This window comes from Aquarana catesbeiana, linkage group LG01 (genome assembly GCF_042186555.1).
Source record: "Aquarana catesbeiana isolate 2022-GZ linkage group LG01, ASM4218655v1, whole genome shotgun sequence".
Lineage (NCBI taxonomy): Eukaryota > Metazoa > Chordata > Amphibia > Anura > Ranidae > Aquarana > Aquarana catesbeiana.
The window spans coordinates 288,413,582-288,427,491 of NC_133324.1; the positions used below are offsets into that span (position 1 = coordinate 288,413,582).

General features: G+C 44.8%; 1 protein-coding gene across 2 annotated transcripts in view; it reads right to left on the minus strand.

The window, feature by feature from the left end:
• Positions 1–13,910, minus strand: part of SFI1 (SFI1 centrin binding protein) — a 91,500-nt gene that overhangs the window by 18,339 nt on the left and 59,251 nt on the right. For both annotated transcript variants that reach the window (XM_073629260.1, XM_073629259.1), the window contains 6 exons: positions 11,911–11,986; positions 8,621–8,716; positions 2,280–2,356; positions 1,223–1,325; positions 1,056–1,152; positions 812–972 (listed from right to left, as the gene is read on the minus strand). In XM_073629260.1, the coding sequence (XP_073485361.1) occupies positions 812–972; positions 1,056–1,152; positions 1,223–1,325; positions 2,280–2,356; positions 8,621–8,716; positions 11,911–11,986 (610 nt within the window). The remainder of the gene's footprint in view (positions 1–811; positions 973–1,055; positions 1,153–1,222; positions 1,326–2,279; positions 2,357–8,620; positions 8,717–11,910; positions 11,987–13,910) is intronic.

Here is a 13,910-nt window from a genome sequence, read left to right on the forward strand (position 1 = left end):
TCGACAGGGGGGAGGTGCCAGGACCACCGTCGGGTGACCAAAAAGAAGAGGATCAGGGCTGGTCAGTGCAAAACCATTGCACAGAGCAGGTAAGTAGAACATGTTTGTTTTTTTTATTTTTTGTTTTATTTATTCCCTTAGAATCACTTTAATGTATTATTACTTGGTATCTTAACCAGGAAAGAAAAATCCAGCAAACTGCTGGAAGTACCATATTTATCGGCGTATAAGACTCACAGGCTTATAACACGCACATTTATTTTAAGAGGGGAGTTTCAGGAAAAAAACTTAAATTTTAAATAAGGAACTCTGAAGCAAAATAAGGGTCAGTGCCCATCTGCAGCCTCACCATTCCCTTCAATGCAGCAGCCTCACCATTCGCTTCAATGCAGCAGCCTCACCATTGCCAACAGTGCAGCCTGATCGATGCCCATCTGCAGCCTAGAGGGGACAGGGAGGGGGGTGGGACAAGCGCTGACAGATTACATACAGTGAGAATTTCCTATGATAGACAGAACAGTTGTCCAATGGCGGCCCAGGAGACGGGACTTCCTATTACAGAGGCCGCCAAGTAACCAGGTGATTCTCACTGTATGTAATCTGATGGCGCTTGTCCCGCCCCCCTCCCTGTCCCCTCCAAGGCAGCTAAAATTGAAGTATTGGCGTATAACACGCACACACTATTTGCACTCGATTTTCATGGTGAAAAAGTGAGTGTTATACACCAATAAATACAGTAATTACCTTTTTGTAATGTTTGATGTAGCATGTTCACTACGTTACAGTTATATAAGACCACCATTCCACTAACCATTTTTCTCCAGTACACAGAATGATAGACTTTCCATTGTTTTAGGCATTGCCTCAACAAACATCTAGCATGGTGTTTGGTTGCCATTTCCATCTTCACTCGGATATCTTTAGTAGTTTTGCTGTGGTTTCTCCAGTACAAGAACATGTGTTGAAGCTTCCCTTAAAAAAAAAAAAAAAAAAAAGCTTGTAAAGGTCTATGCAGAACACATTCTTAAGCTTTTTCTTCTGGCATTTATTCTTACCTTTCTGTAGAAATGCAGCTGCTTCTCTCACTTGTTCTGCCGTTTGCTCCCTGTTATGTGCCTGAACACATGCTGCATCTCTCCATGCCCACATAACCTGCAAATCAGCTAGGTCACTTGGACTGCATTAACTAAAATGCAAAGGTCAGGTAGATATGACAATGTACCTGTCGTAGTGTTGTTATTCTGTAGTGATTTACAGCAAGGAGTGTCTGCTTTCTCGCCTTAGTTTGGACCATTGTGTGACTTCCCCAAGTGTGCAGGGCTTCCCTGGAAATCACAACTGCATGTAATGCACCATCATCAAATTTCATGTAAAAAGGTGCAACAAATATGCTACATATACTTGCTCAAATTAAATGTTCAAATGTATGTTTGCATATTTGACCCTTTTTAAATTGAAACGGTTTTATATGTATACAGGAAAACAGAAAACCAACTAAACATACAAAAGAGAAACCGCATGAAGGAAAGCCCCATACTTTCCCCCAACCCAACCCCAACTGTTAAAAGGATAAAAACAACATTAGATCTAGTTAACCAATATGCACCTTTGGCGAGCAATAAAAAAATGATTCTTTAGAGGCCATTAACCACTTCCATAATGGGTGAAATCCGGCATTCCTCTCCTACATGTAAAAATCATCTTTTTTTGCTAGAAAATTACTCAGAACTCCCAAACACACACATATACATATATATATGTGTATATATATGTATATTTATTTTAGCAGAGACCCTAGGGAATAAAATGGCAGTCGTTGCAATTTTTAATGTCACACTGTATTTACGCAACAATTTTTCAAACGCGATTTCTTTTTTTGAAAAAAAGAAAAAACACTTTCATGAATTAAAAAAAAAAAAACACAACAAAACAGTAAAGTTAGACCAATTTTTGTATAATGTGAAAGATGATGTTGTGCCAAGTAAATATATACCCAACATGTCACGCTTTAAAATTGCGCACTCTCTTGAAATAAAACTTCGGTACTTAAAAATCTCCATAGGCTACGCTTTTTTTTTTTTTTTTTACACTTTTCCTTTAAATTTCGTCCCCTCCCGCCGCCTGTACACTTTTCCTTTAAATTTCGCCCCCTCCCGCCGCCTGTACAGCCGAAATTATTGTTTTTCCGGTGCAGAATGATGCTTGTAGCTGCAGACATCATTCAGATATCTCCACTAAAGGCCCAGTATGGAAGCGGTTAACATACAAGAACTACTCACCTGAGGATGGCCTCTTTGTACAGCTTCTCTTTAATAACCACTGCCTGCATTATGTCCTTTGTATTTCTGTGATAAAGCTGCAAAGAAGAAATATAATCTAAAGCACATATAACAAATTACAACTCAGAATAAAAGAGTCTATGGCGAAGCACAATGCCACGGTGAATACTACTGATGTCTTTTGCAAAGGGCACTTTCTGCACGCCGTGTGTACATCCTCCGCCATGTCTGTATAGGTTTGCTTGGGTCTGAATCAAGGCTACAATTAGAAAAGGCCATGCGATTTTTTTTACCAAAAATATGTAGAGGAATATATATCAGCCTAAACTGATGAAGACATTTGTTTTTATAGCAAAAAGTAAAAAATGTATTTATTTTTTGTCAAAATTGTCGCTCTTTTTCGGTTTATAGCGCAAAAAATAAAAAAACTGCAGAGGTGATCAAATACCACCGAAAGTAGGTAGGTTCATTGGATCCTGTCTAAATTGTCCCTAGTATGTATGAATGTGAGTTAGGGACCTTAGATTGTAAGCTCCTTGAGGGTAGGGACTGATGTGAATGTACAATGTATATGTAAAGCGCTGCATAAATTGAAGGCGCTATATAAGTACCTGAAATAAATAAATAAAATTTGTGGGAAAAAAAGGGTGCAAATTTAGTTTGGGTACAGCATTGCATGACCGCGCAATTGTCAGTTAAAGCAACACAGTGCCAAATTGTAAAAAGTGCTCTGGTCAGGAAGGGGGTAAAATCTTCCAGGGCTGAAGTGGTTAAGCTTTGAAAGCTAGCACAGAGGAAATTCAGCTGCAATTAAACTGAATGGGCTCAGACAGTCGGTGTGCAAGATCCCAGGCTCATTTCTATAGTGTGGGAAAACAGATGAATAGCAGAATGGTACCAGAGGACAAGATCCCCCTTTTCAATCCTGTCACCTTATATTGTGACACCAGCAATGTTTATATTAAAGATAAAACAAACAGAAGGAGGGAGGCAGGGACAGAAAAGTCAGTGTTTTTGTCTGTCCTGCTGAGGATCTTTACCAAAAGCCTTCCTGGTGTCACGATAGATCATGAAAGGATTTTAAAAAAGTATCTTGTCCTCTGGTGCCATTCTGCTAACCTTCTGTTTCCCACACTGTAGAGACAAGCGCAAGCGGTCCCTCTTTAGACCATATGTAAGATAAAAAAAGATTTCATGCGGATCATTGCAGGGGCTGAGGAATCTGCCTTTTGAAGTCAGTTCCCAATTGCAGGCTGTGACTCCTCCTGTTAGACCCTTTCACACTGGAGGTGTTTTTCAGGCACTTTTGGGCTAAAAATAGCGCCTGTAAAATGCCTCCCCTGCAGCCCCAGTGTGAAAGCCCGAGTGCTTACACACTGGGGCGCTGCACTGGCAGGACGTTGAAAATCCTGCAAGCAGCATCTTTCGGGTAGTGGAGAAGCGCTGTATACACCACTCCTCCATTGTTCCTGCCCATTGAAATCAATGGGCAGCGCTGACAAAGCGCTTCGGTAGCGGCGCTTTTAACCCTTTATTTCGGCCGCGGGGCGGGGGGGGGGGTTAAAAGCGACCTGCCAGCGTCTAAAAAGTATATATTAGCGCCGCTTTACCACTAACGCTTAGCAGTCAAACAAGGCAAGCTGGAGAAGGGGGTGGGCACAGTGCTGCTCCCATTGGCTGAGGAAGCAGAAGAGAGGTGGAGCAGCTCTAGGCTTGGCATGTTTATGGACACTGTATATCTACAATGGACATTCACGGACAGGTGTAAAAATCATGCATTTTTTACAAACGGTCTGTGAATTTACAGACAGTTGGCAACACTGATTTTCAGACTTAAAACAGAATTGTAGTTTAAAAATGTACACACCCCTCCTCTTGCTTTCTTCTCTTTTTTTTAACATTTATTTAAAGTTTTCTACCTAAATGGCCAAGTGACTTTAAATAGTACATTTGGACCAAGCTGGTCCAAACAAACGAATTGCTTCACTAACAGATTTGCCTCCTGGGAGCACTGTTGGAAGCTTTGTATTTTATGAACGAATACGAGGCTTCCTCTGATTGTCTGAGGTGGGAAGGTGGGCAGATAACTTCACAATCTCCACCCCAGCCAATTGGAGAAAGCCTTGTATTCATTCATAAAACACAAAGCTTCCTGTGAGCGAGTGGCTGAGTAGTGCTTAACTCAGTTTTGTTCCCGGGAACAGGACAGGAAGCCCCTGAACTGTTGAGGAAAAACAGCACTGTACACTGTATGTAGCTGATGCTACATACAATTAAACAGCATTCCCAACAGCACATCTGTTAGTGAAGGGTACAAACAAGTCATAGTAAACCTGGAGTTAGACTTTAAAACTGTAAAGAAATTTTTAAAAAGTCACATAGCCATTGTTGGTCTTTCCATCTTGTTCTACACTGGCCTGTGGGAGGAGTCAAGTGCAGCCAGCAACTCACTGCAGTAAAACCCACTGAACAGTAAGGGTCGGTTCACACTGGGGCAACACGACAGCCGTCCTACTTTGGATCCGACTTTGCCCTGCGACATGTGTCCGACTTTCAATGAACGGGGATTCGACTTGGATCCCCGCCACTGTGTTTGGTATGAATCTTTAGGGGGAACTCTGCGCCAAATTTTAAATAAAAAACCGGCATGGGTTCCCCCTCCAGGAGCATACTAGGCCCTTGGGTCTGGTATGGACCTTGAGGGGAACCCCCTACGCCGAAAAAACGGCGTGGGGGTCCCCCCCAATCCATACCAGACCCTTATCCGAGCACGCAGCCCGGCCGGACAGGAATGGGAGTGGGGACGAGCGAACGCCCCCCCCCCCCCCTCCTGAACCGTACCAGGCCGCATGCCCTCAACATGGGGGGTTGGTGCCTTGGGGGAGGGGGCGCGTTGCGGGCCCCCCCCCCCCAAAGCACCTTGTCCCCATGTTGATGAGGACAAGGGCCTCTTCCCGACAACCCTGGCCGTTGGTTGTCGGGGTCTGCGGGCGGAGGGCTTATCGGAATTCGGGAGCCCCCTTTAATAAGGGGGCCCCCAGATCCCGGCCCCCCACCCTATGTGAATGAGTATGGGGTACATGGTACCCCTACCCATTCACCTAGGGAAAAAGTGTCAATTTAAAAAAAAACACTACATAGATTTTTAAAGTATTTTATTAGACAGCTCCTGGGGTCTTCTTCCGACTTCGGGGGTCTCTCCGGTTCTTCTCCACGCTCTCCGGATCTTCCTCCGGGCTCCTCCGCTCTCTTCTGCCGCTCTTTTGCTAAAGCGGAGGAGCCCGGTCTTCCGTCTTCTGCCCTCTTCTCTTCTTCTGATGTTGACACGACGCTCTCTCCGGCTAGAATGCTCTCTGTGCGCTCTTCTCTGACTTATATAGGCGGTGACCCCGCCCCCTTATGCCGTCACAGTCCCTGGGCATGCTGGGACTATGACTGCATAAGGGGGCGTGGTCATTGGGTGATGACCACGCCCCCTAAAACGTCACAGTCCCAGCATGCCCAGGGACTGTGACGGCATAAGGGGGCGTGGTCACCACCTATATAAGTCAGAGCGGAGCGCTCAGAGTGCATTCCAGCCCCAGAGAGCGTCGTGTCAACATCAGGAGAAGAGGGCAGAAGGCAGAAGATTGAAGACCGGGCTCCTTCGCTATAGCAAAAGAGCGGCAAAAGAGCAGAAAATAGCGGAGGAGCCCGGCAGAAGATCCGGAGAGCGCGGAGAAGAACCGGAGAGACCCCCGAAGAGAAGAAGGCAGCAGACCGGGCTCCTCCGCTATAGCAAAAGAGCGGCAAAAGAGCAGAAAATAGCGGAGGAGCCCGGCAGAAGACACGGAGAGCGCGGAGAAGAACCGGAGAGACCCCCAAAGTCGGAAGAAGACCCCCGGAGCTGTCTAATAAATTACTTTAAAAATCTGTGTAGTGTTTTTTTTTAAATTGACACTTTCCCTAGATGAATGGGTAGGGGTTCGATGTACCCCATACTCATTCACATAGGGTGGGGGGCCGGGATCTGGGGGCCTTCTTATTAAAGGGGGCTCCCGGATTCCGATAAGCCCACAGACCCCGACAACCAACGGCCAGGGTTGTCGGGAAGAGGCCCTTGTCCTCATCAACATGGGGATAGGGTGCTTTGGGGTGGGGGGGCCGCAGCGCGCCCCCCCTCCCCCAAGGCACCAACCCCCCCATGTTGAGGGCATGCGGCCTGGTACGGTTCAGGATGGGGGGGGGGGGGGGCGCTCGCTCGTCCCCCACCCCCATTCCTGTCCGGCCGGGCTGCGTGCTCGGATAAGGGTCTGGTATGGATTGGGGGACCCCCCACGCCGTTTTTTCGGCGTAGGGGGTTACCCTCAAGGTCCATACCAGACCCAAGGGCCTGGTATGCTCCTGGAGGGGGAACCCATGCCGAATTTTTATTTAAAATTTGGCGCGGAGTTCCCCCTCAAGATCATCTGAGCACAAGTCGCATGCCGAAGTCGGATCATGCGAGACGGCGATCCGACTTTGATCCGACTTCAATGATAGTCAATAGGCTGAAGTCGGATCAAAGTAGTACAGGGAGTAGGCTCTGAAGTCGGAGCGACTTCAGTAGTGTCTATTAAGACGCTCCCATTCACTTAAATGTGAATCTCTTTCTGGGGCGACTTGGGGCGACTTGAGGGCGTATAAGTCGGATCCCAAGTCGTCCCAGTGTGAACCGACCCTAAGTGTCAGTTCACACTGAGACAGCACGACTTGCAGCGTGACTGCCTCAGGCGACCTGGACACAACAGGAGCGGCGACTTGCAAAACGACTTCTGTATAGAAGTCAATGCAAGTCGCCCCCAAAGTCGTACAGGAACCTTTTTCTAAGTCGAAGCGAATTGTGTTGCTCCGATTAGAACGGTTCCATTGTACAGAACGGGACGCTACTTGTCAGGCGGCTAGGTCACCTGACAAGTCGTCCCAGTGTGAACCGGCACTTACGGTCATTTAGAAGACCATGACAGGAATTTACAAAGACTATAGCAGTCAAAATTTTGAGCAGCAGTACATGGCAACCAATCAGCATCTAGCTTTCACTTTCATAGGTCACGTCCGTGTTTCTCAACCTTTTGTCATGTAAATGTAAAAAACGAAACTAATAGATTTACAGAATGCAGCAACATCCACACATGTAAGACACCCAAAGTTAGAGGGGATTTATTCTTATAAAGCATGCTGGTACTCCAATGTTTCCCTTCTCCCTCAATCAGCTAATGTGACCTTAGTTCTGATGGAGAGAGGTGGGGGAGGGGCAAACAAGGATGATGTGCAGGCACCCTGTGTTTTATCAACCAATGACTTTACTGGTTGTTACGAAGGCGGCTGCTGGAAGGTTGTAGAGGTGCACAATTAAAACCTGTGGCTTTGTGTAAATAAAAGTCAGGCATGATCCACCAGCTTGGCTTGTATACAATTTGTTGAGCAGAGTTTACTAATTTTGCCAAGAAACCCCTGAAGACTAACCTGAAGCCACCCTGGTTGAAAAATGCTGGGTTAACTAAACAAGCTGAAGTTAGAAGCCGATTGGTCACAATGCAGAACTACACCAGATTCTGTCTGCTCGTTTTATCTATTTTTCTCCATCATGCCTATCTAAACTAATACACGCAGATGTGCCTAAATGTGAACATTAAAAGACAGTAAACCAGATGCTTTGTATTACATGCGTTTGCAGCCTACATCACACTGCACAACTGAGCACAATACTGTTTCTGCATAAATGGATAATACAGTACCAGTGACGTGCGTCAAAGACAGTCAATGAGCGTCATAGGTGTGCGCAGCCTAATGCATTAGGGTGTGCACCCTTAAGCTCAAACACACATGTATGTGTATGTATCTACATATATATGACCCCGGCACATTGATCTACCTGCTGGCACAGTGAAAGAGAAAAGGATAAACACTTCTCTTATGGCAGAGCCGGTAAGAGGAAGATCTTTCCCATGTTCCTGTTGCTACACAGAACAATAACACTAATGCGCATGGGGGGATTAGGGTGTGCCTGGGCACACCCGGCACACCTTGTGCGCACGCCTATGATGAGCGTTTTAAGAGACTCGATGCCTGCTTTAAGAAGGGTGTCTGCTGCAATGCTCTTAAATTAAAATTCAAAGGCAAACAGCGGGGAGGGGAAAAAAAATATCAATTACAGAGTAACAAATTTTTTCACCAGGCACCAGATGCAGAAACCGATGAGACAGACAAACAGCTGGGGCTGGAGTTTATTAATATTCAATTTTGAATAGCATTTAAACCTTAACCGCAAGTTAACAAAAAACAAAACAAAGAGAGGTACCCCACACAGTGGCCGAACTTACTTTCCAAGCATTTAGAACGCTTTTCAGAAGCCAGTGCTGGTAGTGGTCCTGGGCACACAGTTGTCTCTGTTGCTTTTGAAGTCTGTAAGACACAAACTGCAAACAGGTTTTCATTTTATTTATTGGTCAATCACACATCCAAAAAACAAACAAATTACATTCAGAATCACATTTTACATACAAGGGACACGTCACAGAAAACTGCCATTATTTGCATCTAGTTTATTGCTGAAATACAGGGAAAGGGTGAATGACTGACTATAAAATATACAGTGCTTTGTATAAGTGTTTACAGCCGATGGGTTTACTTCTGATTTAATGGTAACTCCAGCCGTACCTTCAGTTTTACAAAATTGCGCACGCTCCTCTCCTGTACTAAAATTTCTTACTCTGATTGTACTGCACACTGTGAACTTCTCATTGTGTTCATTAGAAGCTGTAGCAAGCCAGATAGAGCCCGCCTCTTTTAGTGGCTGTATGATGTCTACAATTATTTAGCCCTTTCCTCCTCAAAATTACTGTCCCTGGCCTGCCTTTTCCATTCATTGGATTTCAATGGAGGCTTAGCAACACATGTGGGTGTTACCTAGGGCAGTATGTAAGCAAACGCGATCTTCCTATAAATACCCTATGCTCCAGACTGATATCCACCCATCAAGACATTTTGATTTTTGTATAATTCCACCAGTACCAGCAGCCCACTGCTTGCATCAGAACTGAGGGTTCTTGAGAAGAGTACTGAGGCATGCTGTTGCTCTGAGGTTTTTAGGAAGATATGTACAGCTCCATGTCGGGCCCCCTTCCACCATGAACTGCCTGTATTGCATTGAGACGCTCAGAGACCCAGTGATATGATCACTGGGTCTAAAACAAGGTATGTAATAAAAATGGAAAGGTTTTATGAGAAAATGTTAGTAGTATGTTGATGGTGAAGGGGAAGAGGCAGGTACTAGGGAAGGCAAAATATAAGCAGATTAAACTTCAACCTTAAAATTGTTGAAACTCATTTCCACAATACTGAAAACCTGTTGTAATTTGTTGTCATCACTGGAGAGAACAACACATGTGGGGGCGGGGGGGGGGGGGGGGGGTGTACTCCCACCGCAGGTACTCCCACCCAAGGTGATCTGAGAGAGAAATAAGCAAGCAGTAATTTTCAATAAAAAACGAAAATGTATCATCTCCGTGGCGTGAGTAATCAATTATAAAGCAGCTTTTGTTGAAGCCTAAGTGCAGTCAAAACAAATAGAAAAATCAGCACAAGGACATAACCTCACAGTAAGTATGATGTGTCAGTTGCATTGATTCTTCTTCTTTTACTAGTAATCCACTTAGTCCTCCACTCCAACCCCCATCGCCATATCCTTCCGGTGCCTGCCACACCCATTCATAGAAGCAATACTACATCTTCTATAAATGACACAGGATCTATGAATGGGGAATAGGTGGATGATTGATAGCTCCATCCCCTCCATTCAGAGATCCTATGTCATTCATAGAAGCTGTAGTATGGCTTCTGTGAATTACAGGTCTGGCTGGAAAGGGTGGGCATAGTCAAGCTCTCTTAATGACAGCCTTGACAGCCCCTTAGCCATATTAACCCCCTGTATTTTTAAATATATTTGTTTAATTATGTCAAATAAGTTTGGGTTCACACTATAGCGATGTTAGACCTCACATGCGATTCCCACTGCACTGCAGATCACATGCGATGTCTGTGCAATGCGAATTCAGCCATACAGTTTGTATGGCTGGAATTTGCATCGCATTTGGACCAAAACGGTGCAGGACCCTTTTTTGGTCTGCACTGGAATCAAATCGCATGGGTGTGAACACCCATGTGATCCAATTCCTGTCCGAATTCACAGTTCGCACTGCGATCTGCAAACCGATGTACTGCATTGACAGGAAAGAAAGGTTTAGTGGGGGAAGCCATCCCTGCCAGGGGAAGATAGTGATTATTGCTAGTGGCTATAGTAACCGCTAGCGAAAAATGCAAGTGAATCCGGCAGGCTGGTTATATCCAAGTTGATCAGCCTGCCCACACAAGGTTCAAGACTCGTACTGTACCATCTATGGCCGGCCTTAGGGTCTTCTTGATAACCTGTCTATCATCTCTAAACCACATGCGATCCCTACTTTGGTGGAATGGTTTGAAGCTTTGAATGACCTTTTGTAAATAGAGTAAATGCTAACTCAAGACAAGAATAAGACAGGACAGTTGCGGGTCCATGTGGAGTGCATGGCTGGTTTATACAGAAACCGCATCTCTTTGCTTGACCACCCCCTTCCCCCTTTCTTTTTTTTCTCCCCCACATAACCTCTCTTTTTAGATTTTTTTCCCTCCTTCTCTGACTTACGGCTATTCTTCAGAAATGGAAAAAAAAATGCAGGACAGGCTTCTTTAATGTATTGAGAAGGTTTCCTCAATTGTACTTATAAGCTGATGAAGCTGTACCCTAATGAGATCTAACAGCAGACTTTTGAATTGTTCAAGTGGTGCATTGTTTGTTCTCAATAAAATATGATTTAATTAGTGTTAAAATAATGTATCTATATCTCATTTTTTTTTAGCCAAGGAAATATTAAAATTTGGAACTGGCAGCCAGCTGATGCTAAAGAGCAGCCCCAATCCTCTTCTTCTGGGGTCCTCAGTTGGTGCTCCAGGCTCCTCCTCTTCGACGAGTGCCCCCACAGGAAGTCGCTTCCTATAAGGGCACTCGTGTGGGCTCGTCCCAAGCTGCCTTGTCTGCATCCATTGACAGGTTGGATTGGCCCTGCCCCAATTTGACTGGCAGCAGTGGGATCCAATGGCTCCCGCTGCCATCAATCTGTACAGAGAAGAGGGGCAGAGCCAGATGAGCCACTGCTCCCGTGCACATTGCTTTATTGAGATCAGGTAAGGGGTGAGAGGGGACACGTACAGAACAGAAGGTTTTTTACCTTAATGCAAAGAAAGCATTAGGGTAAAAACAAAAAAAAAACATTAAGGAGGTTCATTTTTCTCTTACTCTTGATAGGTCACCCATATAGACTTTTAGTTAAAACCAGTCATCAAGTGAACAGACAATGCTGGCCCTTTTATTAGACAGCCTAATATTCTATTCGGTTACATTTTTAATTTGAAAATTAAGATTTTATATCTAAGCAAGAAAAACAAGGATATGAAAAAGCAGTGCATAAACTTGCAAAAATGTAAAAGTAAGATTGAATAAAAGCCATTCTATTATGTGAACCAATAAGACATGACCAGTAAGATATGCTCTCTAAGAATACAGTAAAAGGCTCACCAATCTCCAGTGATGCCAGCATGTCTTTATACAGTGCTGTCTGTGATGACCCATTGCTGCATCCTCTTTGGATCTCCTGATTTGGAAACAAGAACACCATTGTGAAAAGGATCCTACACAATAACAGCTAGTCACTGTTCTGATCCTACTTTCAATAAGCTACATTGTTTTAGTTTCTTCTTATACTACCTTCTGCTTGTGTTTTCCCATCTGCCTTCATAGGATATGCACTATAGACACTATACCATACATGTGTCAGAAATGAAAAACTTTTTTTAAAGATGCTATTTATAGTTTTAAAAGTTGGGGTTTGGGGACAGCTATGCTAGCTCCATGGAAGGAATAATCACCGTAAAATTATTTTTTCCATTCCTGAGTCCATTGGGGGACACAGGAAGTCTTTAATCTTTGGGTTATACTAATGCCTATTGGAAGACTGGACACTGCCCAAAAAAGAAAAAGAAAAAAGGGAGGTAGGCCATCCCAGGATAACCTCCTCCTCCTCCTATTACCAACAATTCTGGAGTTTTGTAGCAGAGCAGTATCAGGAACATAATCATAAAGCATAGAGTGATGGGACCTTTGTTACTCAAGAGACTAATAAGAAATTGATTTCACAGTGAATATTTAAATCCCATTTTCTTTCTTATCTGAGGGATGCAGGAACCTTTGGAACATCCAAACGCAGTCCAACTGGGGGGTGGACAACACAACAAGGAAACACAAACAGGTCCAAGTAAGCTATAGAAAGCTGGGGACTGCCTGCAGCTCAAAAACTGTCTGAGGGACTTAAAGAGGAGTCGTCCCCCCCCCCCACCACAAAAAAAATTATAGGTCGGCATCTACAAATACTATAGTTGCTGACTTTTAATATTAGGACACTTACCTGCCCAGGGTTCCCGTAATGTCGGCACCCAAGCCAATTTTTGGATCGGCTCTAGGGTGCTGCCGCCATCATTTATGGTAAGGAAAACCAGCCGTGAAGTCTTTCGGCTTCACAGCTGGTTCCCTACTGCGCATGCACGAAGTGCGCTGCGCTTTCTAACTGACCCGGCAGTGAAGGAAGGAGGAGGGGCCGAACTTCCGAGGGACAGCGCCGCGGCACAGTCACCCAGAAGTGGGGAAGGGTACTAGGTGGCATCAGATAAAGCAGAAATATCCACCTGGTAAAATTTAGAGAACATGTGAACAGAAAACCAAGGAGGCAACATTCCAAATCTGGGAAAGCGATGCTTGATGCCGAAGAGCCCAAGACGAACTCACAGATTGTGCATCCCCATTGTTGGGTACCTGGACAACCTGATTCTTCAAAAGCAGTCAGCTCAGAACTTGATGTCAAATATATGTCAGACAGTGAAGGACCTGTAGTGGTTTGGTTGGGTACTAAACATCCAAAAATTCAACTTGGTCCCAACGCAAGGTCTTCTTGAATACTTGGGCCTAGTCCTGGACAAAGGTCAGTTCGAAGTGTTCTTATCATAGGTCAAGTGCCTTTCCCTCCAATCTCAGATGCAGTCCCTTTCTAGAAAATCCTTCAATTCACTTCTGGATGAGCGTGTTGGGGAGGAACAAGTATAAGTGGAACAAAAACCCACGCAGGCTCATAATCTTGGGCAGAGCTGCATGTTCTGACACATCTCTGGCTTGGAAAATTGGCAGGCTGACTTCCACGGTCGTCAGCAACTTAACTCAGGTGAGTGGGCCCTACACCTGGGAGGTGTTCAAAGCCCTTTGTCAGAGATGGGGAAACTCCAGATGTGGATCTTCTGGTGTCCAGGCTATATGTCAACCTGGACAAAATTGAATACAAGGCTTTCTCTAATTAGCTCAGATGGAGATTGTGACATCTTCTGCCTGCCTTTCCACCTCGATCAATGAGGGGGAAAGCCTTGTGTTTATTCATAAAAATACAAAGCTTCCTATGAATGGCTGAGAAGCTCTCAGCCCAACTTGATTTTGTTTCGGCAGTGGATGGGAAGTCCCTGTACTGCTGCCGAAAC